This window comes from Pecten maximus, chromosome 10 (assembly GCF_902652985.1).
Source record: "Pecten maximus chromosome 10, xPecMax1.1, whole genome shotgun sequence".
Taxonomy (NCBI): domain Eukaryota; kingdom Metazoa; phylum Mollusca; class Bivalvia; order Pectinida; family Pectinidae; genus Pecten; species Pecten maximus.
The window spans coordinates 44,092,341-44,119,368 of NC_047024.1; the positions used below are offsets into that span (position 1 = coordinate 44,092,341).

The following is a 27,028-nucleotide window of genomic DNA, read 5'->3' on the forward strand; positions in this document are numbered from 1 at the left end:
CTGTGAGAATACCTGATATCATGTATATGTATGTTCTGTGAGAATACCTGATATCATGTATATGTATGTTCTGTGAGATTACCTGATATCATGTATATGTATGTTCCCCGTGAGAATACGTGATATCATGTATATGTATGTTACCTGTGAAAATACCTGATATCATGTATATGTATGTTACCTGTGAGAATACCTGATATCATGTATATGTATGTTCTCTGTGAGAATACCTGATATCATGTATATGTATGTTACCTGTGAGAATACCTGATATCATGTATATGTATGTTACCTGTGAGAATACCTGATATCATGTATATGTATGTTACCTGTGAGAATACCTGATATCATGTATATATATGTTACCTGTGAGAATACCTGATATCATGTATATGTATGTTCTCTGTGAGAATACCTGATATCATGTATATGTATGTTACCTGTGAGAATACCTGATATCGTGTATATGTATGTTACCTGTGAGAATACCTGATATCATGTATATATATGTTACCTGTGAGAATACCTGATATCGTGTATATGTATGTTCTCTGTGAGAATACCTGATATCATGTATATGTATGTTACCTGTGAGAATACCTGATATCATGTATATATATGTTACCTGTGAGAATACCTGATATCATGTATATGTATGTTCTCTGTGAGAATACCTGATATCATGTATATGTATGTTACCTGTGAGAATACCTGATATCGTGTATATGTATGTTACCTGTGAGAATACCTGATATCATGTATATGTATGTTACCTGTGAGAATACCTGATATCATGTATATATATGTTACCTGTGAGAATACCTGATATCATGTATATGTATGTTCTCTGTGAGAATACCTGATATCATGTATATGTATGTTACCTGTGAGAATACCTGATATCATGTATATATATGTTACCTGTGAGAATACCTGATATCGTGTATATGTATGTTACCTGTGAGAATACCTGATATCATGTATATGTATGTTCTGTGAGAATACCTGATATCATGTATATGTATGTTCTCTGTGAGAATACCTGATATCATGTATATGTATGTTACCTGTGAGAATACCTGATATCATGTATATGTATGTTCTCTGTGAGAATACCTGATATCATGTATATGTATGTTACCTGTGAGAATACCTGATATCGTGTATATGTATGTTACCTGTGAGAATACCTGATATCATGTATATGTATGTTCTCTGTGAGAATACCTGATATCATGTATATGTATGTTACCTGTGATAATACCTGATATCATGTATATGTATGTTACCTGTGAGAATACCTGATATCATGTATATGTAAGTTACCTGTGAGAATACCTGATATCATGTATATGTATGTTCTCTGTGAGAATACCTGATATCATGTATATGTATGTTACCTGTGAGAATACCTGATATCATGTATATGTATGTTACCTGTGAGAATACCTGATATCATGTATATATATGTTCTCTGTGAGAATACCTGATATCATGTATATGTATGTTACCTGTGAGAATACCTGATATCTTGTATATGTATGTTACCTGTGAGAATACCTGATATCATGTATATGTATGTTCTCTGTGAGAATACCTGATATCGTGTATATGTATGTTAACTGTGAGAATACCTGATATCATGTATATGTATGTTCTGTGAGAATACCTGATATCATGTATATGTATGTTCTGTGAGATTACCTGATATCATGTATATGTATGTTCCCCGTGAGAATACGTGATATCATGTATATGTATGTTACCTGTGAAAATACCTGATATCATGTATATGTATGTTACCTGTGAGAATACCTGATATCATGTATATGTATGTTCTCTGTGAGAATACCTGATATCATGTATATGTATGTTACCTGTGAGAATACCTGATATCATGTATATGTATGTTACCTGTGAGAATACCTGATATCATGTATATGTATGTTACCTGTGAGAATACCTGATATCATGTATATATATGTTACCTGTGAGAATACCTGATATCATGTATATGTATGTTCTCTGTGAGAATACCTGATATCATGTATATGTATGTTACCTGTGAGAATACCTGATATCGTGTATATGTATGTTACCTGTGAGAATACCTGATATCATGTATATATATGTTACCTGTGAGAATACCTGATATCGTGTATATGTATGTTCTCTGTGAGAATACCTGATATCATGTATATGTATGTTACCTGTGAGAATACCTGATATCATGTATATATATGTTACCTGTGAGAATACCTGATATCATGTATATGTATGTTCTCTGTGAGAATACCTGATATCATGTATATGTATGTTACCTGTGAGAATACCTGATATCGTGTATATGTATGTTACCTGTGAGAATACCTGATATCATGTATATGTATGTTACCTGTGAGAATACCTGATATCATGTATATATATGTTACCTGTGAGAATACCTGATATCATGTATATGTATGTTCTCTGTGAGAATACCTGATATCATGTATATGTATGTTACCTGTGAGAATACCTGATATCATGTATATATATGTTACCTGTGAGAATACCTGATATCGTGTATATGTATGTTACCTGTGAGAATACCTGATATCATGTATATGTATGTTCTGTGAGAATACCTGATATCATGTATATGTATGTTCTCTGTGAGAATACCTGATATCATGTATATGTATGTTACCTGTGAGAATACCTGATATCATGTATATGTATGTTCTCTGTGAGAATACCTGATATCATGTATATGTATGTTACCTGTGAGAATACCTGATATCGTGTATATGTATGTTACCTGTGAGAATACCTGATATCATGTATATGTATGTTCTCTGTGAGAATACCTGATATCATGTATATGTATGTTACCTGTGATAATACCTGATATCATGTATATGTATGTTACCTGTGAGAATACCTGATATCATGTATATGTAAGTTACCTGTGAGAATACCTGATATCATGTATATGTATGTTCTCTGTGAGAATACCTGATATCATGTATATGTATGTTACCTGTGAGAATACCTGATATCATGTATATGTATGTTACCTGTGAGAATACCTGATATCATGTATATATATGTTCTCTGTGAGAATACCTGATATCATGTATATGTATGTTACCTGTGAGAATACCTGATATCTTGTATATGTATGTTACCTGTGAGAATACCTGATATCATGTATATGTATGTTCTCTGTGAGAATACCTGATATCGTGTATATGTATGTTAACTGTGAGAATACCTGATATCTTGTATATGTATGTTCTGTGAGAATACCTGATATCATGTATATGTATGTTCTCTGTGAGAATACCTGATATCATGTATATGTATGTTACCTGTGAGAATACCTGATATCATGTATATGTATGTTACCTGTGAGAATACCTGATATCTTGTATATGTATGTTACCTGTGAGAATACCTGATATCATGTATATGTATGTTAACTGTGAGAATACCTGATATCATGTATATGTATGTTCTCTGTGAGAATACCTGATATCATATATATATATATGTTCTCTGTGAGAATACCTGATATCATGTATATGTATGTTACCTGTGAGAATACCTGATATCATGTATATGTATGTTACCTGTGAGAATACCTGATATCATGTATATGTAAGTTACCTGTGAGAATACCTGATATCATGTATATGTATGTTCTCTGTGAGAATACCTGATATCATGTATATGTATGTTACCTGTGAGAATACCTGATATCATGTATATGTATGTTCTCTGTGAAAATACCTGATATCGTGTATATGTATGTTACCTGTGAGAATACCTGATATCATGTATATGTATGTTACCTGTGATAATACCTGATATCGTGTATATGTATGTTCTCTGTGAGAATACCTGATATCATGTATATGTATGTTACCTGTGAGAATACCTGATATCGTGTATATGTATGTTACCTGTGAGAATACCTGATATCGTGTATATGTATGTTACCTGTGAGAATACCTGATATCATATATATGTATGTTCTCTGTGAGAATACCTGATATCATGTATATATATGTTGTGTGTTGTATATCAAACAATACAGTACAATATTGTCCAGTTGGCTAAACATTCCAACACTATAGTAAATCTTAGGTTGATATCCTTTCATCCCATGCTATTCTATAATAACTGCTCCCTCTGTGTATGGCCATGCTATTCTATAATAACTGCTCCCTCTGTGTATGCCCATGCTATTCTATAATAACTGCTCCCTCTGTGTATGGCCATGCTATTCTATAATAACTGCTCCCTCTGTGTATGCCCATGCTATTCTATAATAACTGCTCCCTCTGTGTATGGCCATGCTATTCTATAATAACTGCTCCCTCTGTGTATGGCCATGCTATTCTATAATAACTGCTCCCTCTGTGTATGGCCATGCTATTCTATAATAACTGCTCCCTCTGTGTATGGCCATGCTATTCTATAATAACTGCTCCCTCTGTGTATGGCCATGCTATTCTATAATAACTGCTCCCTCTGTGTATGGCCATGCTATTCTATAATAACTGCTCCCTCTGTGTATGGCCATGCTATTCTATAATAACTGCTCCCTCTGTGTATGGCCATGCTATTCTATGATAACTGCTCCCTCTGTGTATGGCCATGCTATTCTATAATAACTGCTCCCTCTGTGTATGGCCATGCTATTCTATAATAACTGCTCCCTCTGTGTATGGCCATGCTATTCTATAATAACTGCTCCCTCTGTGTATGAAGCAAGTGGACACTGACAATGGCTTCAATTATTACATGTATGATTTAATTTGAATAAAGATCCAGCCAGAAGGGGCCCGCAAAACTTCGGAAAACTTGAAAGGCTCCCCTTTATTATCTCCTTTTAGATCTGGATTATATATTTCTTGTGAATTTGAGGTTTTGTTCTGATCAGATAAGAAAACTAAAGGAGTTGAGGTTGATGCTGGAGGAGGAGGACCGTGATGTTTTCCTGACTGTGAGGAAGCTGGCAATGGTCTCATTGATGGAAGTATTTAAGGACATTGTCCCGGGATACCGACTTCGTATCGCCACTCAAGAAGAAAAATCCCAAAAGGTTTGTTCCTTCTTGATATTTCTATAAAAATGTAGAATGCAGCTGGATGTATGAGGAGACTAATTATCACAGTGTTCTCTTCCCACAGTACCAATCTGGACATTTGTGACTGAACAAAAGGTAAACACTGTATTATATGGACATCAAGTGTGAGAGATGGGGGGGGGGAAAAGATCGGGCGAAATGCTATACCTTGACACAGCATTTATCAGCCATCCGTCAATATGGACATCAAGTGTGAGAGATGGGGGGGGGAAAGATCGGGCGAAATGCTATACCTTGACACAGCATTTATCAGCCATCCGTCAATGTTCTGGCGGCCATCTTTGACTTTGACAAAATAGTGAAAAAAGGGAAAAAGATGAGAAAAGATGAGTCTTTCATTTGACTGATATAGATCATTCAATGGTGGCCACACAGATCCCTCAGTGGTCTCGTGTACATTCTATATCCCCAGGATGTAGAGGAATCTGTAGAATCATTGGGCAACTGATTACAGAATTACTTACCTGCCCAGAGGCAGAGGGACAGGCTCAATAAAGAAAGTCAAGTGGTTGTTAATGTTAAGTGCTTGTCAACTTAATTTGCTTCGATCAGTTTGGGAACCAGAAAGCTTATGTTAAAGGGAAGTGTTCACTTAATATATGGTTCTGAGAGACATATCCCAAAATGGGAAAAGTACCTGTAATAATACTTGTGCTTTGCCATATTTACTTATTAATGCATGCCCCATGGGCCTGATGTTGTGAATTTCTTTGTCATGTATTGTTGAGCCCAAATGATTTGTTGATTATTTGAGTAAGATAAGTGAGCAATCTCCAGTGTTAGTCTGATTGGGAATACAAAATGGCTGACAGGCGGCTGTCCTGGATTTTGGCAGTTGAAGTTTGTTTTAACTTTAAAAAAAAAAAAAGAAGGATTTTCCATGATATTAAATGATTAGGAAGAAAAAAGGAAGGAATGGTAAGTAGAGAAATGATTTGTACTACAAAGAACCAATAAAGACCATTCAATGGTGGACACCAACATCCTTCGGAGATCTTTTGTGTTGTATTATTTTGTACCTTGTGTTACAATTCTGATGACATGATATATGTGTGAACTTAAGTGTTTTAATGTCTTCAGGCTAAAAAAGAAACAAAGACATTGCGTGACTATGAAGAATTGTTCTTATTGAACTATCGCCATTACTTGGAATTTTTGGAGAGAACTGTACGAGGTATGAATTTCTTTACATACCAACAGATTTTAGAATAGCATAACCTTACAGAAATATGCCAAAAGTGAGTATAATTTTCACTTTTGAGTTTGTGATTGATGTTCGGAGATCGTTTTAGGTAAGTAAGAGTTATCTATTTTCTTGCTGAAGTTGATGCTGTTACATCAGCGCTAGTTGTGGTGTCAGGAAGCTATTATAATCTGTAATATTCTGGAAAAATATTATTTAAGGTGATGAATGTTAAATGGAAATCATTGCAAAGAACTGTGTTGTGTGGAGACATCCAGGAGAAGAATGGACCCATGCTTAAATGAACCCCAGCCGCGGAGATGTTTAATGATACTTGGTTGACTGAACCCCAGCCGCAGAGATGTTTAATGATACTTGGTTGACTGAACCCCAGCCGCGGAGATGTTTAATGATACTTGGTTGACTGAACCCCAGCCGCAGAGATGTTTAATGATACTTGGTTGACTGAACCCCAGCCGCGGAGTACATTCAATGATACTTGGTTGACTGAACCCCAGCCGCGGAGTACATTCAATGATACTTGGTTGACTGAATCCCAGCCGCGGAGTACATTCAATGATACTTGCTTGACTGAACCCCAGCCGCGGAGTACATTCAGATACTTGATTGACTGAACCACAGCCGCGGAGTACATTCAATGATACTTGGTTGACTGAACCCCAGCCGCGGAGACATTCAATGATACTTGCTTGACTGAACCCCAGCCGCGGAGTACATTCAATGATACTTGGTTGACTGAACAGCAGCCGCAGAGACATTCAATGATACTTGGTTGACTGAACCACAGCCGCGGAGTACATTCAATGATACTTGGTTGACTGAACCCCAGCCGCGGAGTACATTCAGATACTTGATTGACTGAACCACAGCCGCGGAGTACATTCAATGATACTTGGTTGACTGAACCACAGCCGCGGAGACATTCAATGATACTTGCTTGACTGAACCCCAGCCGCGGAGTACATTCAGATACTTGATTGACTGAACCACAGCCGCGGAGTACATTCAGATACTTGATTGACTGAACCACAGCCGCGGAGTACATTCAATGATACTTGGTTGACTGAACAGCAGCCGCGGAGTACATTCAATGATACTTGGTTGACTGAACCCCAGTCATGGATACATTCAATGATACTTGGTTGACTGAACCCCAGTCATGGAGACATTCAATGATACTTGGTTGACTGAACCCCAGCCGCGGAGACGCTTAATGATACTCGGTTGACTGAACCCCAGTCATGGAGACATTCAATGATACTTGGTTGACTGAACCCCAGCCGCGGAGACGCTTAATGATACTCGGTTGACTGAACCCCAGTCATGGAGACATTCAATGATACTTGGTTGACTGAACCCCAGCCGCGGAGATGTTTAATGATTCTTGGTTGACTGAACCCCAGTCATGGAGACGTTTAATGATTGGATTGACCGAACCTCAACAACAGAGTACATTTGATGATATCAGGTTGACTGAACCAGGAGGGCAAAGTCCAGCACATATGAATTGAAATGCCATTAGAATTTATTCAGAATCTGTATACATCTATACCAAATAATATCAAAATAGTGATAAAGGCTGTCTTATGTAAAATCTGTATACATCTATATCAAATCATCTCAAAATAGTGATAAAGGCTGTCTCAAGTCAAACAAAGTACCAGGCAAGTAAAATCACTTTTATTTAATCATCTGCTGAGATTTGAAAATTCAATTGCCAATTGTACCGGCCATGTTTAAATTCTACTCACTTTTGGCATGTTTCTGTATGTAAGTGTCCCACAGGTTACTGTAGTAGAGTAAACACCTGTTGTTTTATAAAGATCAAAGGATGACTACATTGTATCAGAAATAAATACACAGGTAATACTTCTCCTCCCCTAGGAACACTTCATCACTAACAAACTAACACATGTGAGAGTCCATAAGGGAGTTGAAGATAAGTGTGGAGAATTACAAACACTCTTAAACAAGGAACAGAAAGTGAATAGTCATTATTAGGTGAATGATCAAAGGTCAAATGTCATATTTGAGCACTTAAAACAATAAAAAGATTGCTCATTACAGCATCAAATCAGGAACCCATGGACAGGTTTATTATTTTAATGATGAGTGGGGTCGGAGGGGTATACATGTACATGTATCTACTGTATGTGTGTCCCTGCTCACTTTGCTTTTATTTATTACTTTTTGACCTGAAGGCCAAGTCTCCAAGAAAGAAGTTTATAATGGCAGTCAGGCAAATGGCGGTGACGAATCCAGTTTACAGCAGGACAATGTTAAGGTAGGTGAGTTAATGTCAGGCTCTAGTGTATAGAGGGGCTTACACTGTATACAGCTCTTACTGTTATCACTATCTCTCGAGGGCTGACCCTGTATACAGCTCTTACTGTTATCACTATCTCTCGAGGGCTGACACTGTATACAGCTCTTACTGTTATCACTATCTCTCGAGGGCTGACACTGTATACAGCTCTTACTGTAATCACTATCTCTCGAGGGCTGACACTGTATACAGCACTTACTGTTATCACTATCTCTCGAGGGCTGACACTGTATACAGCTCTTACTGTTATCACTATCTCTCGAGGGCTGACCCTGTATACAGCTCTTACTGTTATCACTATCTCTCGAGGGCTGACACTGTATACAGCTCTTACTGAACACCCCCGGGGGAAAAAAAAAAAAAAAAGGAAATGAAAAAAATGGAAATTTTTTTTTTGCAAATTTTAAAAAAGAATTTTTTAAATTCAGGGAATTTTTTTTTCCCCTTTTTTTTATCCCAAAATTTTCCCTTAAAAAACCAAAACCCCTTTAAATTTACCCAACAAAAAGGGGGAAAGGGGGGGGGGTTTTCCCTTAAATTTTTTAAAAAAAATCCGTAAAAAAAAAAAAAAAAAAAAAAAAAAAAAAAAAAAAAAAAAAAAAAAAAAAAAAAAAAAAAAAAAAAAAAAAAAAAAAAAAAAAAAAAAAAAAAAAAAAAAAAAAAAAAAAAAAAAAAAAAAAAAAAAAAAAAAAAAAAAAAAAAAAAAAAAAAAAAAAAAAAAAAAAAAAAAAAAAAAAAAAAAAAAAAAAAAAAAAAAAAAAAAAAAAAAAAAAAAAAAAAAAAAAAACTTTTTTTAAAGACCAAAACTTTTAATTCTAAATTTTGAAAAAGGGCCCCTTCTTAATAGGTCCGGAAAAACCTTTTTTTACCCCGGGGCGTATAAAATTCCGGGGGAAAGCCTGGTGTTAACTAAGTCCCTTTCTTAAAAGGGTTCCGGGAAAACTGGTTGTAATCATTCAAAAGGGTTCCGGGGATAAGCCTTCGGAAACTTTTCCCCCCAGGAACCCTTCCCTATAACCTTTTCCTGTAACTAGATTTGATAAGGTGGGAAACCCCTTTACAAGAGTAGTCATATATTTTTCCCGGTAAGGCCTTGGTTAACTAAAAGTTCCTAGATCAATAGGCCGGAAAGGTTTTGTTAATAGATCCCAGTCCATATATGTCCGGGGATGGTCATTTTTTACTAAGGGCCCAGCCCCAAAAGGTTCCAAAAGGCCCCGGTCGGAAACTAAGATCCAGTTTAACCGGGATAAGGTGGTTTTAAATGCCCCAGTCTATATGGGGTTCCGGGGATAAGCCCTTTTTAAACTTAATTCCCAGTCATTTTGGGTTTTCCTGGGGATAAGGGCCCTCTGTTCCCAACCCTATTTGGGTGCGGGGATAACCCTCTTAAAATAAACCCATCTTTGGGGGGCCGGGGATGGCCCTCTGTTAACTTCCCAGGTCGGAATTTAGGTTCCTATAGGCCCTAAAAATTTTTAACTGGGACCCAATGGGAATATATTTTTCCGGGGTACCCTTCTTTTACTAAAGCCCCAGGCTATACATTTTTCCTTTAATAAGCTTCTGTTAACAAAAGGCCCCCGTCCCTATATGGTTTCCCTTTTGGGATAAGGTCTACTTTTTAAAAAATCCCCTTTTAATTTTGGGGATAAGGCCGGGGTTTTTTTAAAATCCCACTTTTAAGGCCCTGGGTGGGTGGTCTTTTTTAACTAGGAGTCCTAGAGTGTTTAGGTTCCGGGGATACCCCGGTCTTTACTAAAGCCCCAAGTCTATAATTTTCCGGGGAAAGGCCTGGCTGTAACTAAATCCCAGTCAAAATAGGTTTCCTGGAAAAGGGCTGGTCTTTTTAAACAAAGATCCCAGCCCGTTTAGTTCCCTTTGGGATAAAGGCCTGGTCTTTTAACTATATCCCAGATCTATTGTTCCGGGGAAAAGGGCCCTGGTCTTTAAAAGTCCCAGTCTATATGGTTCCTGGATGGGGCCTGGCTTTTAACAAAACCCCAAAATCTTATGGTTTCCTGGGATAAGGCTGGCTGTTACAAAGACCCCAGTCTTTAGGTTCCTGGGATGGCCCGGTCTTTACTAAAGTCCCAGTCAAAAAGGGTTCCTGGATGGGCCCCGGTTTTTTAAACTAGACCCCAATCTTTAAAAGGGTTCCGGGAAAAGCCTGTCGTTACTAGGGAGCCCAGCATATTGGGTTCCTGGGATGGGGGCCGGTCGTTCTAGAGCCCCAGTCTTTTGGTTCCGGGGATGGCCCGGTTCTTTACTAAATCCCAATCGTATTGGTTCCTGGGATAAGGCCGGGCTTAACTAAGCCCCAGTCATATATTTCCGGGAAAAGGGGTCTGGTCGTTAACTATATCCCAGTCAAAATTTTCCGGGGGTAAGGCGGGTCTTTTAACTAAGGCCCCCCGTCTATATAGGCCCTGGATAAGCCGGGTCTGTTAACTTGATCCAAGTCTATAAGTTTCGGGGATGGGCCCCGTCGTTAACTAAGACCCCCTCTATATGGTTCCTGGGAAAAGGGCCCGGGTCTGTTAACTAAATCCGATCTTATGGGGCCTGGAAAAGGCCGGGGTCTTTACAAAGAGTCCTAGGCGATAAGGGTTTTCCGGGGAAAAGGCGGTCTGAATAGAGCCCCAGTTATTGGTTCCTGGATAGGGCGGCGTTAACTAAAGCCCCAGATGTATATAGGTTCTGCTGGGCCTGTCTTTTTAAAAGGGTCCCATCTATAGGTTCCGGGGAAAAGGGTGTCTTAATAAGTCCCTCTATTGGGGTTTCCTGGAAAAGGCCGGTCGTTAACTAAGTCCCGGGGTTATAGGTTTCCCTGGTAAGCCGGTCTTTAACTAAGAGTCCATCATATATTTTTCCTGGGATGGGCCCCCGTCTTTTAACAAAGATCCCGTCTATATGGGTTCCCGGATGGGCCCGGCCCTGAAACAAATCCAATAAAAATGGGGTTTCCTGGGTGGCGGTCGTTAACTAAATCCCCGTCAATAAGGTTCCTGGGAGGGGTCTGCGTTAACTAAGATTTTTCCCCAAGTCCCATAAAAGGGTTCCGGGGGAAAGGCCCCGCTGTTAACTAAGAGTCCCCCCCCCCCCAAAAAACCCAGTCTAAAAGGGTTTCCGGGAAAAGGCCCCCGGTCGTTAACTAAGTCCCATCATTAGGTTCCTGGGAAAAGGCCCCGGGTCGTTCAAAAGAGCCCAGCTTATAGGTTCCGGGGATGGCCCGGTCTTTAACTTAGACCCCGTCTATATAGGTTCCGGGGAAAAGGCCTTCTTTAAACTAGAGTCCCAGAGTTATAAGGGTTCCTGGGATAAGGCCCGGTCTGTTAACTAAGGGGCCCGAGTCGTAAAGGTTCCGGGGGATAGGCCGGTTTTAACTAGATCCCGTCTATATGTTCCTGGGAAAACCCCGGCGGAAACTAGAGTCCCAAATCGAAAAGGGTTCCTGGATGGCCTGGCTGTTAAAAGACCCCAGTCTATATGTTCCTGGGAAAAACCCCCGGCTTTTAAACAAAGAGCCCCCAAGCCCCGTTTAAGGTTCCTGGGTAGGCCCGGTCTTTTAACTAAGAGCCCCAGGTTTTTATGGTTCCGGGGATAAGCCGGGTCGTTAACAAAGACCCCCTTCTTAAGGTTCCGGAAAGGCCCGGTCTTTAACAAAGAGCCCCAAAGCGTTTTGGTTTTCCGGGGGATAACCCCGGTCGGGTTATTTGAGCCCAGCCCCTTTTTTCCGGTAAGCCTGGTCTTTAACAAAGATGGGGGGGGGGGGGGTCTATATGGGGTTTCCTGGATAACCCGGGGTCTGTTCTAATCCCAGAGTCAATTTAGGTTCCTGGATAAGGCCGTCTTTTAAAACAAGAGCCCCAGTCTATATGGGTTTTGGGGGGGGGTTGTTATAATGGGGGGGATATAGGTTTCCTGGGTAGGGGTTGAAAAGGGTGGGGGGGGTCTATAATTTTCCGGGGAAAAGGGCCTTTCTGTATTTGATCCCATGTCTATAAGGTTCCTGGATAACCCCGGTCTGTTAACTAAGGCCCATAAATATAGTTCCGGGAAAAGGCCCCGGCCCGTTACACTAAGAGTCCCAGAGTCGTATATATGTTCCTGGGATTAGGCCCCCTGGTCTGTTACTAAAGAGTCCCAGAGTCGTATACAGGTTCCTGGGATAAGGCCTGGTCTGTTAACTAAGAGTCCCAGTCATATATAGGTTCCTGGGATAAGGTCTGGACTGTTAACTAAGAGTCCCAGTCATATATAGGTTCCTGGGATAAGGTCTGGTCTGTTAACTAAGAGTCCCAGAGTCGTATATAGGTTCCTGGGATAAGGCCTGGTCTGTTAACTAGGAGTCCTAGAGTCGTTTACAGGTTCCCGGGATAAGGCCCGGTCTGTTAACTAAGAGTCCCAGAGTCGTATACAGGTTCCTGGGATAAAGGCCCTGGTCTGTTAACTAAGAGTCCCAGTCATATATAGGTTCCTGGGATAAGGTCTGGTCTGTTAACTAAGAGTCCCAGTCATATATAGGTTCCTGGGATAAGGCCTGGTCTGTTATCTAAGAGTCCCAGAGTCGTATATAGGTTCCTGGGATAAGGCCTGGTCTGTTAACTAAGAGTCCCAGAGTCGTATATAGGTTCCTGGGATAAGGCCTGGTCTGTTAACTAAGAGTCCCAGTCATATATAGGTTCCTGGGATAAGGCCCGGTCTGTTAACTAAGAGTCCCAGAGTCATATACAGGTTCCTGGGATAAGGCCCGGTCTGTTAACTAAGAGTCCCAGTCATATATAGGTTCCTGGGATAAGGCCTGGTCTGTTAACTATGAGTCCCAGAGTCGTATATAGGTTCCTGGGATAAGGCCTGGTCTGTTAACTAAGAGTCCCAGAGTCGTATATAGGTTCCTGGGATAAGGCCTGGTCTGTTAACTATGAGTCCCAGAGTCGTATATAGGTTCCTGGGATAAGGTCTGGTCTGTTAACTAAGAGTCCCAGAGTCGTATATAGGTTCCTGGGATAAGGCCTGGTCTGTTAACTAAGAGTCCCAGAGTCGTATACAGGTTCCTGGGATAAGGCCCTGGTCTGTTAACTAAGAGTCCCAGTCATATACAGGTTCCTGGGATAAGGCCTGGTCTGTTAACTAAGAGTCCCAGAGTCGTATATAGGTTCCTGGGATAAGGCCTGGTCTGTTAACTAAGAGTCCCAGTCATATATAGGTTCCTGGGATAAGGCCTGGTCTGTTAACTAAGAGTCCCAGAGTCGTATATAGGTTCCTGGGATAAGGCCTGAAGATATTTGCAAAAAGAAACTTGCCCCAATTTTCTTTCACAGATTCTCATAAAAACCAAAAACCTTTTTTGACTTGGTTTTCCCTGATAAAAACTAAAGGAAAGATCAAATTGGGGTTCAATTAATTATGGAAAACGAATTCTTTCTGTTAATTAATAAAAACTAAATGTATGGGTTTTAAGGGGGGGCAACCCTTTTGGACCTCTTTTAGGGATTGTAATTAAACAGTTTTTTTTTTAGGGCCCTTTCTTAAAAAAGGGGCCAGAAACATTGAGGAAAAAATTTTCAGGTTTTTTTTAATGTGTTAAACTGGTTTTTTTAAACAACTTCATTGAAAAAAACTGAAAAAGGGGAATTTAATTTGGTACTGTTTTGGTTTGGGATAGTACCCTGATTCTTTAATTTGGGGTTACACCCTCACTTTAATTCAGGAAAAACCCCCGTCATTCTTTAAAAATTCCTGGGCCCTCTTTCCCCTGGCCCATCTTATTTTTTCCGGGAACCTTCTTTTTAACTAAACCCCCCCATATATAGTTCTTGGGATAATTTTCTGGTAACAAAACCCTCTTACTAACCCGCCCAATAGGTTTCCTGGAAACCCCCTTTTAAACTGGTCCCAAAATACCGGGGTTAATCCCCCCCCTTTACCTGGGTTCCCCCGGTCAAATACCTGGGGAAGCCCCCGGGCCTTTACTAAATCCTGGCATTATTTTCCTTGGTAAAAACTTCTTTTAAAAAATCCTGGTCAATACAGGTTCCAAAACCTGGCCAACTAAGAGTCCCACCATTGGCCTATAGGTCTTCTGAACTAAAGTCCCGTTATCACCGGGGAAAAACCTTTCTTTTAAACTGGCCAACAAAATTAGTTTCCCCGGGGAAAAACCCTGTTACATGGAAATAATTTTGGTTCCTGGAAAAGGCCTGTTTTGCAAAAAAAATACTTTACCCTGCACAACTTCCCCCATCACCAAAAACCCATTTTTGGGGGGGGGACCTTGGGTTTCCGAAAAACTGGAAACCTTTCCCATTGTTCAAAAAATTTTTAATGGAAAATCAATTTTTCCTGTTAACTTGAATTTAAATCATCAAAGGAATATTGGTTAAAGGGGGGCCCCCCTTTAAACCTTTTGGATTTGAATAACTTTTTTCCCCGGGGGCCCCCTTTCTCCTACCACAACCAAAAAACATTGGGAAAAACTTCTTCAGTGGTTTTTAGCTTTAACAACATTTTTTTTTTTGTAAGCGGAAACCTTTCTTTTGAAAAAAACTGATAAAAGGAAAAAAATTTGGGTACTTTTGGGGGGGACATTACCCTATGCCCTTGGAGATTTGGGTAACCCCAAACCCCTCATTTTAATTACGAACCATTGCATTAATAGAAACCCTTTTCGAACAACTTGGTAATTCACATCCTTTTTTTTAGCAAAACACAACTGAAAAATCAGTCTGAACATAAACTTACTGTTACCATCCCCTGGTCAACATAAACTTACTGTAATCATCCCCTGGCCAACATAACTTACTGTTACCATCCCCTGGCCAACATAAACTTACTGTTATCATCCCCTGGCCAACATAACTTACTGTTACCATCCTCTGGTCAACATCAACTTACTGTCATCATCCCCTGGCCAACATAAACTTACTGTTATCATCCCCTGGCCAACATAAACTTACTGTTATCATCCCCTGGCCAACATAAACTTACTGTTATCATCCCCTGGCCAACATAAACTTACTGTTATCATCCCCTGGCCAACATAAACTTACTGTTACCATCCCCCGGCCAACATAAACTTACTGTTACCATCCCCTGGCCAACATAAACTTACTGTTACCATCCCCTGGCCAACATAAACTTACTGTTACCATCCCCCGGCCAACATAAACTTACTGTAATCATCCCCCGGCCAACATCAACTTACTGTTACCATCCCCTGGCCAACATAAACTTACTGTAATCATCCCCCGGCCAACATCAACTTACTGTTACCATCCCAGGCCAACATCAACTTACTGTTACCATCCCCCTGGTCAACATAAACTTACTGTTACCATCCCCCGGCCAACATAAACTTACTGTTACCATCCCCCGGTCAACATAAACTTACTGTTACCATCCCCCGGGCCAACATCAACTTACTGTTACCATCCCCTGGTCAACATAAACTTACTGTTGCCATCCCCTGGTCAACATAAACTTACTGTTACCATCCCCTGGTCAACATAAACTTACTGTTACCATCCCCTGGTCAACATAAACTTACTGTTATCATCCCCTGGCCAACATAAACTTACTGTAATCATCCCCCGGCCAACATCAACTAACTGTTACCATCCCCTGGCCAACATAAACTTACTGTTACCATCCCCTGGCCAACATCAACTTACTGTCATCATCCCCTGACCAACATAAACTTACTGTCATCATCCCCTGACCAACATAAACTTACTGTCACCATCCCCTGGCCAACATAAACTTACTGTTACCATCCCCTGGCCAACATCAACTTACTGTCATCATCCCCTGACCAACATAAACTTACTGTCATCATCCCCTGACCAACATAAACTTACTGTTACCTTCCCCTGGCCAACATAAACTTACTGTCATCATCCCCTGACCAACATAAACTTACTGTTACCATCCCCTGGCCAACATAAACTTACTGTTACCATCCCCTGGCCAACATAAACTTACTGTTACCATCCCCTGGTCAACATAAACTTACTGTTACCATCCCCTGACCAACATCAACTTACTGTTACCATCCCCTGGCCAACATAAACTTACTGTTACCATCCCCTGGTCAACATCAACTTACTGTTACCATCCCCTGGCCAACATAAACTTACTGTTATCATCCCCTGGCCAACATAACTTTCTGTTATCATCCCCTTGCCAAAATATGCTTTATTGATTAGGGGAATTCAATGTCTTAAAATCTTGTGACAAATTTTGTGTGAGAGATTGACAGTCACCGATCGTAATGATAGATCCTGATGTTTATACATGATCACTAACTTTGTTACAATACAAGATGGGTATGTAATGACTGGTTCTGTTTACAGATGTCGTGTATAGCCTGTGAGGCCGTCCATAGTGTCTTCAAAGAAGATCGGGGAGGCCATGTTAGCTTAGAGGTAAAATAATCTCAAAACAGCTATAAAAATCTCTTTATATATATAGTAAACCACATGTTAGGGCTTCTGGACGTCTTTACCCTTTACCACATGTAAGGGCTTCTGGACGTCTTCACCCTTTACCACACGTAAGGGCTTCTGGACGTCTTTACCCTTTACCACATGTAAGGGCTTCTGGACGTCTTCACCCTTTACCACATGTAAGGGCTTCTGGACGTCTTCACCCTTTACCACATGTAAGGGCTTCTGGACGTCTTCACCCTTTACCACATGTAAGGGCTTCTGGACGTCTTTACCCTTTACCACATGTAAGGGCTTCTGGACGTCTTCACCCTTTACCACATGTAAGGGCTTCTGGACGTCTTCACCCTTTACCACATGTAAGGGCTTCTGGACGTCTTTACCCTTTACCACATGTAAGGGCTTCTGGACGTCTTTACCCTTTACCACATGTAAGGGCTTCTGGACGTCTTTACCCTTTACCACATGTAAGGGCTTCTGGACGTCTTCACCCTTTACCACATGTAAGGGCTTCTGGACGTCTTCACCCTTTACCACATGTAAGGGCTTCTGGACGTCTTCACCCTTTACCACATGTAAGGGCTTCTGGACATCTTTACCCTTTACCACATGTAAGGGCTTCTGGACGTCTTCACCCTTTACCACACGTAAGGGCTTCTGGACGTCTTTACCCTTTACCACATGTAAGGGCTTCTGGACGTCTTCACCCTTTACCACATGTAAGGGCTTCTGGACGTCTTCACCCTTTACCACATGTAAGGGCTTCTGGACGTCTTCACCCTTTACCACATGTAAGGGCTTCTGGACGTCTTTACCCTTTACCACATGTAAGGGCTTCTGGACGTCTTTACCCTTTACCACATGTAAGGGCTTCTGGACGTCTTTACCCTTTACCACATGTAAGGGCTTCTGGACGTCTTCACCCTTTACCACATGTAAGGGCTTCTGGACGCTCCCTCACCATCCCCATGTAAGCGACTCTGGATACCCCTACACGATCTCAATGCAAGCGCCTCTGGATGCCATTTTCACTTTTGATTTTTGTTGCTGCATATCAAATGACTAAACAGCACCCCCTACTTTCATATTACACAATCTAAATATAGAAATATCCAACTTTCCAACCAAAGAAAAATTGACATACGCTCACTATAGTTTGAATAAATTAACCGAAAAAGTTGCACACATGTAACCATTGTCACTCGTGTTTCTGAGGAAGCTGAATGTTTAGCTCACCTGCCGTGGTGTGGTGTCCGTCGTCCATCTGGTGTCAACTTTTTCCTTTATACAACTTCTTCTTAATAACCTGGATGCCCAGAGAGTAGATATTGGGTCTGTAGCATACTTAGGTGAAGGGCTACCAAGTTTGTTCAAATGAATGACCTTGACCTACATTCATGGTCACATTGGTCAAATAGGCTCCAATCTTCAAATGACTTCTTCTCAATAGCCAAGAGGCCAAGGGACTTGATATTGGTCTTGTAACATACTGGAGTTAAGGGCGACCAAGTTTGTTCAAATGAATGATCTTGACCTACATTCAAGGCCACATAGGTCAAATAGGCTAAAAGTTTCTTTTCAATAACAAAGAGACCAAGTGATTTGATATTGGGCCTGTAGCATGCTGAGGTGAAGGGCTACCAAATTTGTTCAAATGAATGACATTGACCTACATTAAAGGTCACAGGAGTCAAATATGCTGAAATCTTTAAACAACAACTTCTTAATAACCAAAAGGCTTAGATACCCAATATTAGGTCTTTAGCATGCATTGGATGAAGGGTTTTCAAGTTTGTTCAAATTAATGACCTTGACCTTCATTCAAGTATACAGGGGTTAAATATGCTGAAATCTTTAAACAACTACTTCTTGATAACCAAGAGGCCCAGAGGCCTGATATTGGGTTCGTAACATGCATTGGATGAAGGGTTTTCAAGTTTGTTCAAATTAATGACCTTGACCTTCATTCAAGTATACAGGGGTTAAATATGCTGAAATCTTTAAACAACTACTTCTTGATAACCAAGAGGCCCAGAGGCCTGATATTGGGTTCGTAACATGCATTGGATGAAGGGTTTTCAAGTTTGTTCAAATTAATGACCTTGACCTTCATTCAAGTATACAGGGGTTAAATATGCTGAAATTTAAACAACTACTTCTTGATAACCAAGAGGGCCCAGAGGCCTGATATTGGGTTCGTAGCATGCATTGGATGAAGGGTTTTCAAGTTTGTTCAAATTAATGACCTTGACCTTCATTCAAGTATACAGGGGTTAAATATGCTGAAAATCTTTAAACAACTACTTCTTGATAACCAAGAGGCCCAGAGGCCTGATATTGGGTTCGTAGCATGCATTGGATGAAGGGTTTTCAAGTTTGTTCAAATTAATGACCTTGACCTTCATTCAAGTATACAGGGGTTAAATATGCTGAAATCTTTAAACAACTACTTCTTGATAACCAAGAGGCCCAGAGGCCTGATATTGGGTTCGTAGCATGCATTGGATGAAGGGTTTTCAAGTTTGTTCAAATTAATGACCTTGACCTTCATTCAAGTATACAGGGGTTAAATATGCTGAAATCTTTAAACAACTACTTCTTGATAACCAAGAGGCCCAGAGGCCTGATATTGGGTTCGTAGCATGCATTGGATGAAGGGTTTTCAAGTTTGTTCAAATTAATGACCTTGACCTTCATTCAAGTATACAGGGGTTAAATATGCTGAAATTTTTAAACAACTTCTTCTTGATAACCAAGAGGCCCAGAGGCCTGATATTGGGTTCGTAGCATTCATGGGTAAAAGGCTATAATGCTTGTTCAAATGAATGACCTTCACCTTCGTTCATGGTCCCAGGGGTCAAATATGTTAAGATATATCAAAACTCCGGTGACTGTTAAGGTTCATGGGCCTCTTGTTGGGAAAGGAGTTCTAATGTTGTACAAATGGAGAGTGTGGCTCCCAAAGGTCACGTGCGAGGCCCAATAGGGGAAATAGATGTAAATCCTTTAAATCCGGACTAGTCTGAAGTGCTGAAATGGATTTTGATGAACTTTGGTGTGGATCATATTTTATTGGGCAAAGGAGATCTAATTTTGTATAAACGGAGGGTATGGCTGCCCTGGAGCTAGTGGGGCGGGGCCTATAAAGTGAAATTGAGATAAATCCTTTAATTACCTTCTAGTCCTGAACACCTGGGGCCGCGGTGGCCGAGTGGTTAAGGTGTCCTGACACTTTAACACTAGCCCTCCACCTCTGGGTTGCGAGTTCGAAACCTACGTGGGGCAGTTGCCAGGTACTGACCGTAAGCCGGTGGTTTTTCTCTGGGTACTCCGGCTTTCCTCCACCTCAAAAACCTGGCACGTTCTTAAATGACCCTGACTGTTAATAGGACGTTAAACAAAACCAAACCAAACCTGAACACCTGAACACCAGAATGGATTTTGATGAAATTTGGTCTGGAGCTTTACTGGGCAAAGTAGATCAAATGTTCTATAAATGGAGGATGTGGCTGTCTTAGGGCCGGAGAGGCAGGGCCCAATAGGGGTTAACCTTTTGTGGTTTAGTAAGTACACAGATTTCTTTTGAGGCTGAATATAGTGATAATTTAGGTAAATAGAAATCCATATCTTTGCTATACTTGAGACTAACCATAATTAGAGACAACACTACATCAATGTTAATGTATACAATTGTGTCCAGTTAAGTGTGTTTTGTCACTGCAATTTCTGTGATTATATTTCAGATTGTCAAGGTGGTCAGTAAAATGATCAAATCCAGAAATTTTAGAGTAAAGAGGGAGGTGAGTATTGAAGGTCATTCAGAGTAAAGAGGGAGGTGAGTATTGAAGGTCATTCAGAGTTAAGAGGGAGATGAGTATTGAAGGTCATTCAGATAAAAGAGGGAGATGAGTGTTGAAGGTCATTCAGAGTTAAGAGGGAGATGAGTATTGAAGGTCATTCAGAGTAAAGAGGGAGGTGAGTATTGAAGGTCATTCAGATAAAAGAGGGGGATGAGTATTGAAGGTCATTCAGAGTTAAGAGGGAGATGAGTATTGAAGGTCATTCAGAGTAAAGAGGGAGATGAGTATTGAAGGTCATTCAGAGTAAAGAGGGAGGTGAGTATTTAAAGTCATACGAGTATTCAAGGTCATGTGAGTATTGAATGTCATATGAGTATTGAATATCATATGACTATTGTTGATTGTTGATAATGTATTATCTACAGAGGTTGATGATGATGTATGATCTACAGAGATCGATGATGTATGATCTACAGAGATTGATGATGATGTATGATCTACAGAGATTGATGATGTACGATCTACAGAGATTGATGATGATGTATGATCTAGAGATTGATGATGATGTATGATCTACAGAGATTGATGATGATGTACGATCTACAGAGATTGATGATGATGTATGATCTACAGAGATTGATGATGATGTATGATCTACAGAGATTGTTGTTGATGTACGATCTACAGAGATTGATGATGATGTATGATCTACAGAGATTGTTGTTGATGTACGATCTACAGAGATTGATGATGATGTATGATCTACAGAGATTGTTGTTGATGTACGATCTACAGAGATTGATGATGATGTATGATCTACAGAGATTGTTGATGATGTATGATCTACAGAGATTGATGATGATGTATGATCTACAGAGATTGTTGTTGATGTACGATCTATAGAGATTGATGATGATGTATGATCTACAGATATTGTTGATGTACGATCTACAGAGATTGATGATGATGTATGATCTACAGAGATTGATGATGTATGATCTACAGAGATTGATGATGATGTACGATCTACAGAGATTGTTGATGTATGACCTACAGAGATTGATGATGATGTATGATCTACAGAGATTGATGATGATGTACGATCTACAGAGATTGTTGATGTACGATCTACAGAGATTGATGATGATGTACGATCTACAGAGATTGATGATGATGTATGATCTACAGAGATTGATGATGATGTATGATCTACAGAGATTGATGATGATGTATGATCTACAGAGATTGATGATGATGTATGATCTAGAGATTGATGATGATGTATGATCTACAGAGATTGATGATGATGTATGATCTACAGAGATTGTTGATGATGTATGATCTACAGAGATTGTTGATGATGTATGATCTACAGAGATGGTTGATGTATAATAATAGATAAACATCATGTAGTAGTGTGTATGGTTTGTTTTTCCCAGGTACTAGATACTTTTCTCAGCCTCAGAATCAAGGAAGTAAACTACAAGTCTGAGGAAGAGAAGTTGACAGGTCAGCAGCGCAAAGACATGATGAAGAAAATGTCAAAACGAGAGAAAAAAGTAAATAATGGTTAATTACATTGATAGCCGTAAAACGTCCCTTTACAAATAAACATGTTCTTTTCTGAAACTTTACCTCTAATACCTTTTCTATCAAACACATACAGAGCTATGAGCGCTTTTCTGTATTCCTCATGCAACATGTACATGATTTATGAACAATCAAAGCTGAAACTCAGTTTTTATTTTTTTTCAGAGAAAGAAGAAGATGGAAGAGTTAGAAAAGGAATTGCAGGAAACAAGAGCGACAGAAGACAAAAGGAAGAGAATGAAATTAGTAATATACCTTTATTAGTAATATACCTTTATTAGTAATATACCTTTATCAGTAATATGCCATTGAAGTATTTTATACTCTAACAAAAATGCCATGGAATAGTGTTTGTCATCCATCAACTTTTAGGTCACCTGAGACGAAGTCTGATAAATTGACCTATCGTGACCGCCTTTTGTCTTGCGGTGTGCATCACAAACACTTTTGACATTATTCTCAATGAAACCACAAGTCATGGTAGTGGGCAAGTAGCATGCTAAAATAAAGGGCTACCAAAATTTTTCAAATGAATGACCTTGACCTCCTTTCAAAGTCACTGGGGTCAATGACTTATCAATAATCAAGAGAGCCATAGTCATGATATTGAACTAGTTTCATTTTATGCCAATTTAATTGATCAGAAAAACAAAATGGTCGACAGGTGGCCATCTTAGATTTTGAGAATTGAAGTTTGTTATCGCTACTTCTTGAAAAATACTGTAAAGATGTTTCTCAAACTTCACATGTAGAACCCAGTTGTTCATGTTATCAGGTTATTAAAAAGGAAAAAAAAAATAAAGAAAGGGAAAAGAAGCGAGAAGATTAGTCTGATATAGAACCAAAAAAGATGATTCAATGGTGGGCACCAAGTTTCCTCTTGGACCTCTTCTTTAGACACCCTGGTGGCCAATAACACTGAATATTCATCAACTAAATTATTATGCCTAATTCATGTGTTAATTCTAGCAGTTTTGAAGAGGTGGCCAAATTTGACCAGACCAAACTGTCCTTTGGTCAAAAACCCTTTATTCATTGATCTTAATTTCTTCAATTTGAGTAGATATACATTTATTGACATCAAGCTTAGTAATAAAGATAACTGTTAACACCAATGAAACTCTTAAACATTGACACCCCTTGGTCCCTCGTTTAACATTGACACCCCTTGGTCCCTCGTTTAACATTGACACCCCTTGGTCCCTCGTTTAACATTGACACCCCTTGGTCCCTCGTTTAACATTGACACCCCTTGGTCCCTCGTTTAACATTGACACCCCTTGGTCCCTCGTTTAACATTGACACCCCTTGGTCCCTTGTTTAGCATTGACACCCCTTGGTCCCTCGTTAACATTGACACCCCTTGGTCCCTCGTTTAGCATTGACACCCCTTGGTCCCTCGTTTAACATTGACACCCCTTGGTCCCTCGTTTAGCATTGACACCCCTTGGTCCCTCGTTAACATTGACACACCTTGGTCCCTCGTTTAGCATTGACACCCCTTGGTCCCTCGTTAACATTGACACCCCTTGGTCCCTCTTTAACATTGACACCCCTTGGTCCCTCGTTTAACATCGACACCCCTTGGTCCCTCGTTAACATTGACACCCCTTGGTCCCTGGTTAACATTGACACCCCTTGGTCCCTCGTTTAACATTGTGAACATTGACACCCCTTGGTCCCTCGTTTAACATTGACACCCCTTGGTCCCTCGTTTAGCATTGACACCCCTTGGTCCCTCGTTTAACATTGACACCCCTTGGTCCCTCGTTTAACATTGACACACCTTGGTCCCTCGTTTAACATTGACACCCCTTGGTCCCTCGTTTAACATTGACACCCCTTGGTCCCTGGTTAACATTGACACCCCTTGGTCCCTCGTTTAACATTGACACCCCTTGGTCCCTCGTTTAACATTGACACCCCTTGGTCCCTCGTTTAACATTGTGACACCCCTTGGTCCCTCGTTTAACATTGACACCCCTTGGTCCCTCGTTTAACATTGACACCCCTTGGTCCCTCGTTTAACATTGACACCCCTTGGTCCCTCGTTTAACATTGACACCCCTTGGTCCCTCGTTTAACATTTAACATTGACACCCCTTGGTCCCTCGTTTAACATTGACACCCCTTGGTCCCTCGTTTAACATTGACACCCCTTGGTCCCTCGTTTAACATTTAACATTGACACCCCTTGGTCCCTCGTTTAACATTGACACCCCTTGGTCCCTCGTTTAACATTGACACTCCTTGGTCCCTCGTTTCACATTGTGAACATTCCCCCATTGCAGTTGCATTGATGTTTTTGACTTATTTCACCTCTGTTTCACCAAACAGATGAAACAGGCAGTGTTTTTTTTTACTTATTTCAGCACACAGAGATGAAACAGGCAGTGTTTTTTTTACTTATTTCAGCACACAGAGATGATATAGGCAGTGTTTTTGACTTTTTTCACCTGTATTTCAGCACAGAGACATGTTATTGACTTATTTGGCCTTTGTTTCACCAAACAGATGATACAGACAGTGTTTTTTTCGACTTATTTCGCCTCTGTTTCACCAAACAGATGATACAGACAGTGTTTTTGACTTATTTCACCTCTGTTTCACCAAACTGAGATGAACAGACAGTATTTTTTTTTACTTATTTCAGCACACAGAGACGATACAAACAGTGTTTTTGACTTATTTCCGCATCTTAAAGGGAGGAATCAGCTCAGAGCTCTTGTCTGCAGTTCTGGAAGGATTAGCAAAGTAAGGTGGCCATCATTTCTGATAAAAAAGCTGATAACAAAAATTGGACTTGAACTAATTTGTCAGTTATTTGAAACTCTTCTGTTGTAAGAATGTCAAATTCAAATTGTTGCCACTAAAAAACCAAGGGCTTTCAAAACAGTAATCTGCAAAATCAATCTGATCAGTGATTATAGTAATAATCAACACTCAAGATTGATCAGCTTACTTCCAATTTTTATTTAGGATCTTACAGAAGCAATATGTACAATGGTATAAAAAATACTCTGAATGTTTCACATTATTTGCAATTAATTCCTAAAAATATATCAACCAATTTATCAACATTAAACTAATTATATAGAAAGGTGACTGTTTTGCATTAAACATTAATGTTCATTTACAGTACTTCCAGTACTTTGATCCTTTTTTAAGAATGACAGGATTTGGTATTTTGCCATAATTACTGAAATATCCAGGTAAGCGATGCAGGACCTCAGGGCCTCTATTATTATTGTCTACTCAAACAGAGCGCTTCATCAGGACCCCAATACACAGAAATCTTGCTCCTACATTACTAATTACGTGGACATTCACGTATTATTCTTAACATATAACAATACATTTTTGCTGTTCTATTCCAGATTTGCCCATCTGATCAATGTTGATTTCTTTGATGACTTGTTCAAAGTTTTTGATGAATTGATTTCATCTCAGGTAAGTCTTTCTTTCCCGCCCTACGTTTGTTGAAGAGAAACCTATTCTGTATAAATGGTGGGTCTGGCCCCCAAAGGCCTGAGGGGCGGGGCATGATAGGGGTAATTTAGCAAATTTTGGAAATCCTTCTTCTTCAGGAATGAAAGGGGGGGGGGTGTCAGTCTGTCTGTGTGTCTGTCTGTCTGTCTGTAGACATATCTTGTCCTGACAACTCCTCCTGGTCTGTCTGTCTGTCTGTAGACATATCTTGTCCTGACAACTCCTCCTAAACCGGTGGACCAATTTCAATGACACTTCACACTAATAGAGAGGACCATGTGTAGATGTGTATGCAGCTATTAAAATTCCAAAATTGGTTTTTCTTGTCTGGACAACTCCTAAAGTTTTGAACTGATTTTCACAAAACATTACGGGAATGTTATCGCCCTTTGTTTATTTAAGTATTTGAGTTTTGTCTAGAGATCTCCTCCCAAGATTTTTTCAATTGATCGCTTTGAAACTGGGAATGAATTAATCATGATATAGAGTTATGTTTCCCCCAAATTGAAATTTGATTTTAAAGTTATTGACCTTTTTTAACACTTGTCGAGAGATCTCTGTATACAGTTTTCTGTAACTTACACTAACGTCTGTAGGAGTTGGCAGACCCTGATCTCTACAATAACTTACACTAACATCTGTAGGAGTTGGCAGACCCCGATCTCTACAATAACTTACACTAACACCTCTAGGAGTTGGCAGACCCCGATCTCTACAATAACTTACACTAACATCTGTAGGAGTTGGCAGACCATGATCTCTACAATAACTTACACTAACATCTGTAGGAGTTGGCAGACCCTGATCTCTACAATAACTTACACTAACATCTGTAGGAGTTGGCAGACCCCGATCTCTACAATAACTTACACTAACATCTGTAGGAGTTGGCAGACCCCGATCTCTACAATAACTTACACTAACATCTGTAGGAGTTGGCAGACCCCGATCTCTACAATAACTTACACTAACATCTGTAGGAGTTGGCAGACCCCGATCTCTACAATAACTTACACTAACATCTGTAGGAGTTGG

The 27,028-nt window shown here is 39.9% G+C and overlaps 1 protein-coding gene across 1 annotated transcript in view; it reads left to right on the plus strand.

Moving 5' to 3' along the window:
- The window catches only part of LOC117336727 (nucleolar complex protein 3 homolog), a 50,853-nt gene that overhangs the window by 4,204 nt on the left and 19,621 nt on the right, over window positions 1–27,028 (plus strand). Inside the window, exons 5-14 of the mRNA XM_033897341.1 lie at window positions 4,931–5,092; window positions 6,218–6,311; window positions 8,543–8,652; window positions 12,214–12,221; window positions 16,991–17,093; window positions 20,858–20,914; window positions 22,354–22,473; window positions 22,670–22,750; window positions 25,158–25,258; window positions 25,882–25,954. Of these exons, the coding sequence (XP_033753232.1) occupies window positions 4,931–5,092; window positions 6,218–6,311; window positions 8,543–8,652; window positions 12,214–12,221; window positions 16,991–17,093; window positions 20,858–20,914; window positions 22,354–22,473; window positions 22,670–22,750; window positions 25,158–25,258; window positions 25,882–25,954 (909 nt within the window). The remainder of the gene's footprint in view (window positions 1–4,930; window positions 5,093–6,217; window positions 6,312–8,542; window positions 8,653–12,213; window positions 12,222–16,990; window positions 17,094–20,857; window positions 20,915–22,353; window positions 22,474–22,669; window positions 22,751–25,157; window positions 25,259–25,881; window positions 25,955–27,028) is intronic.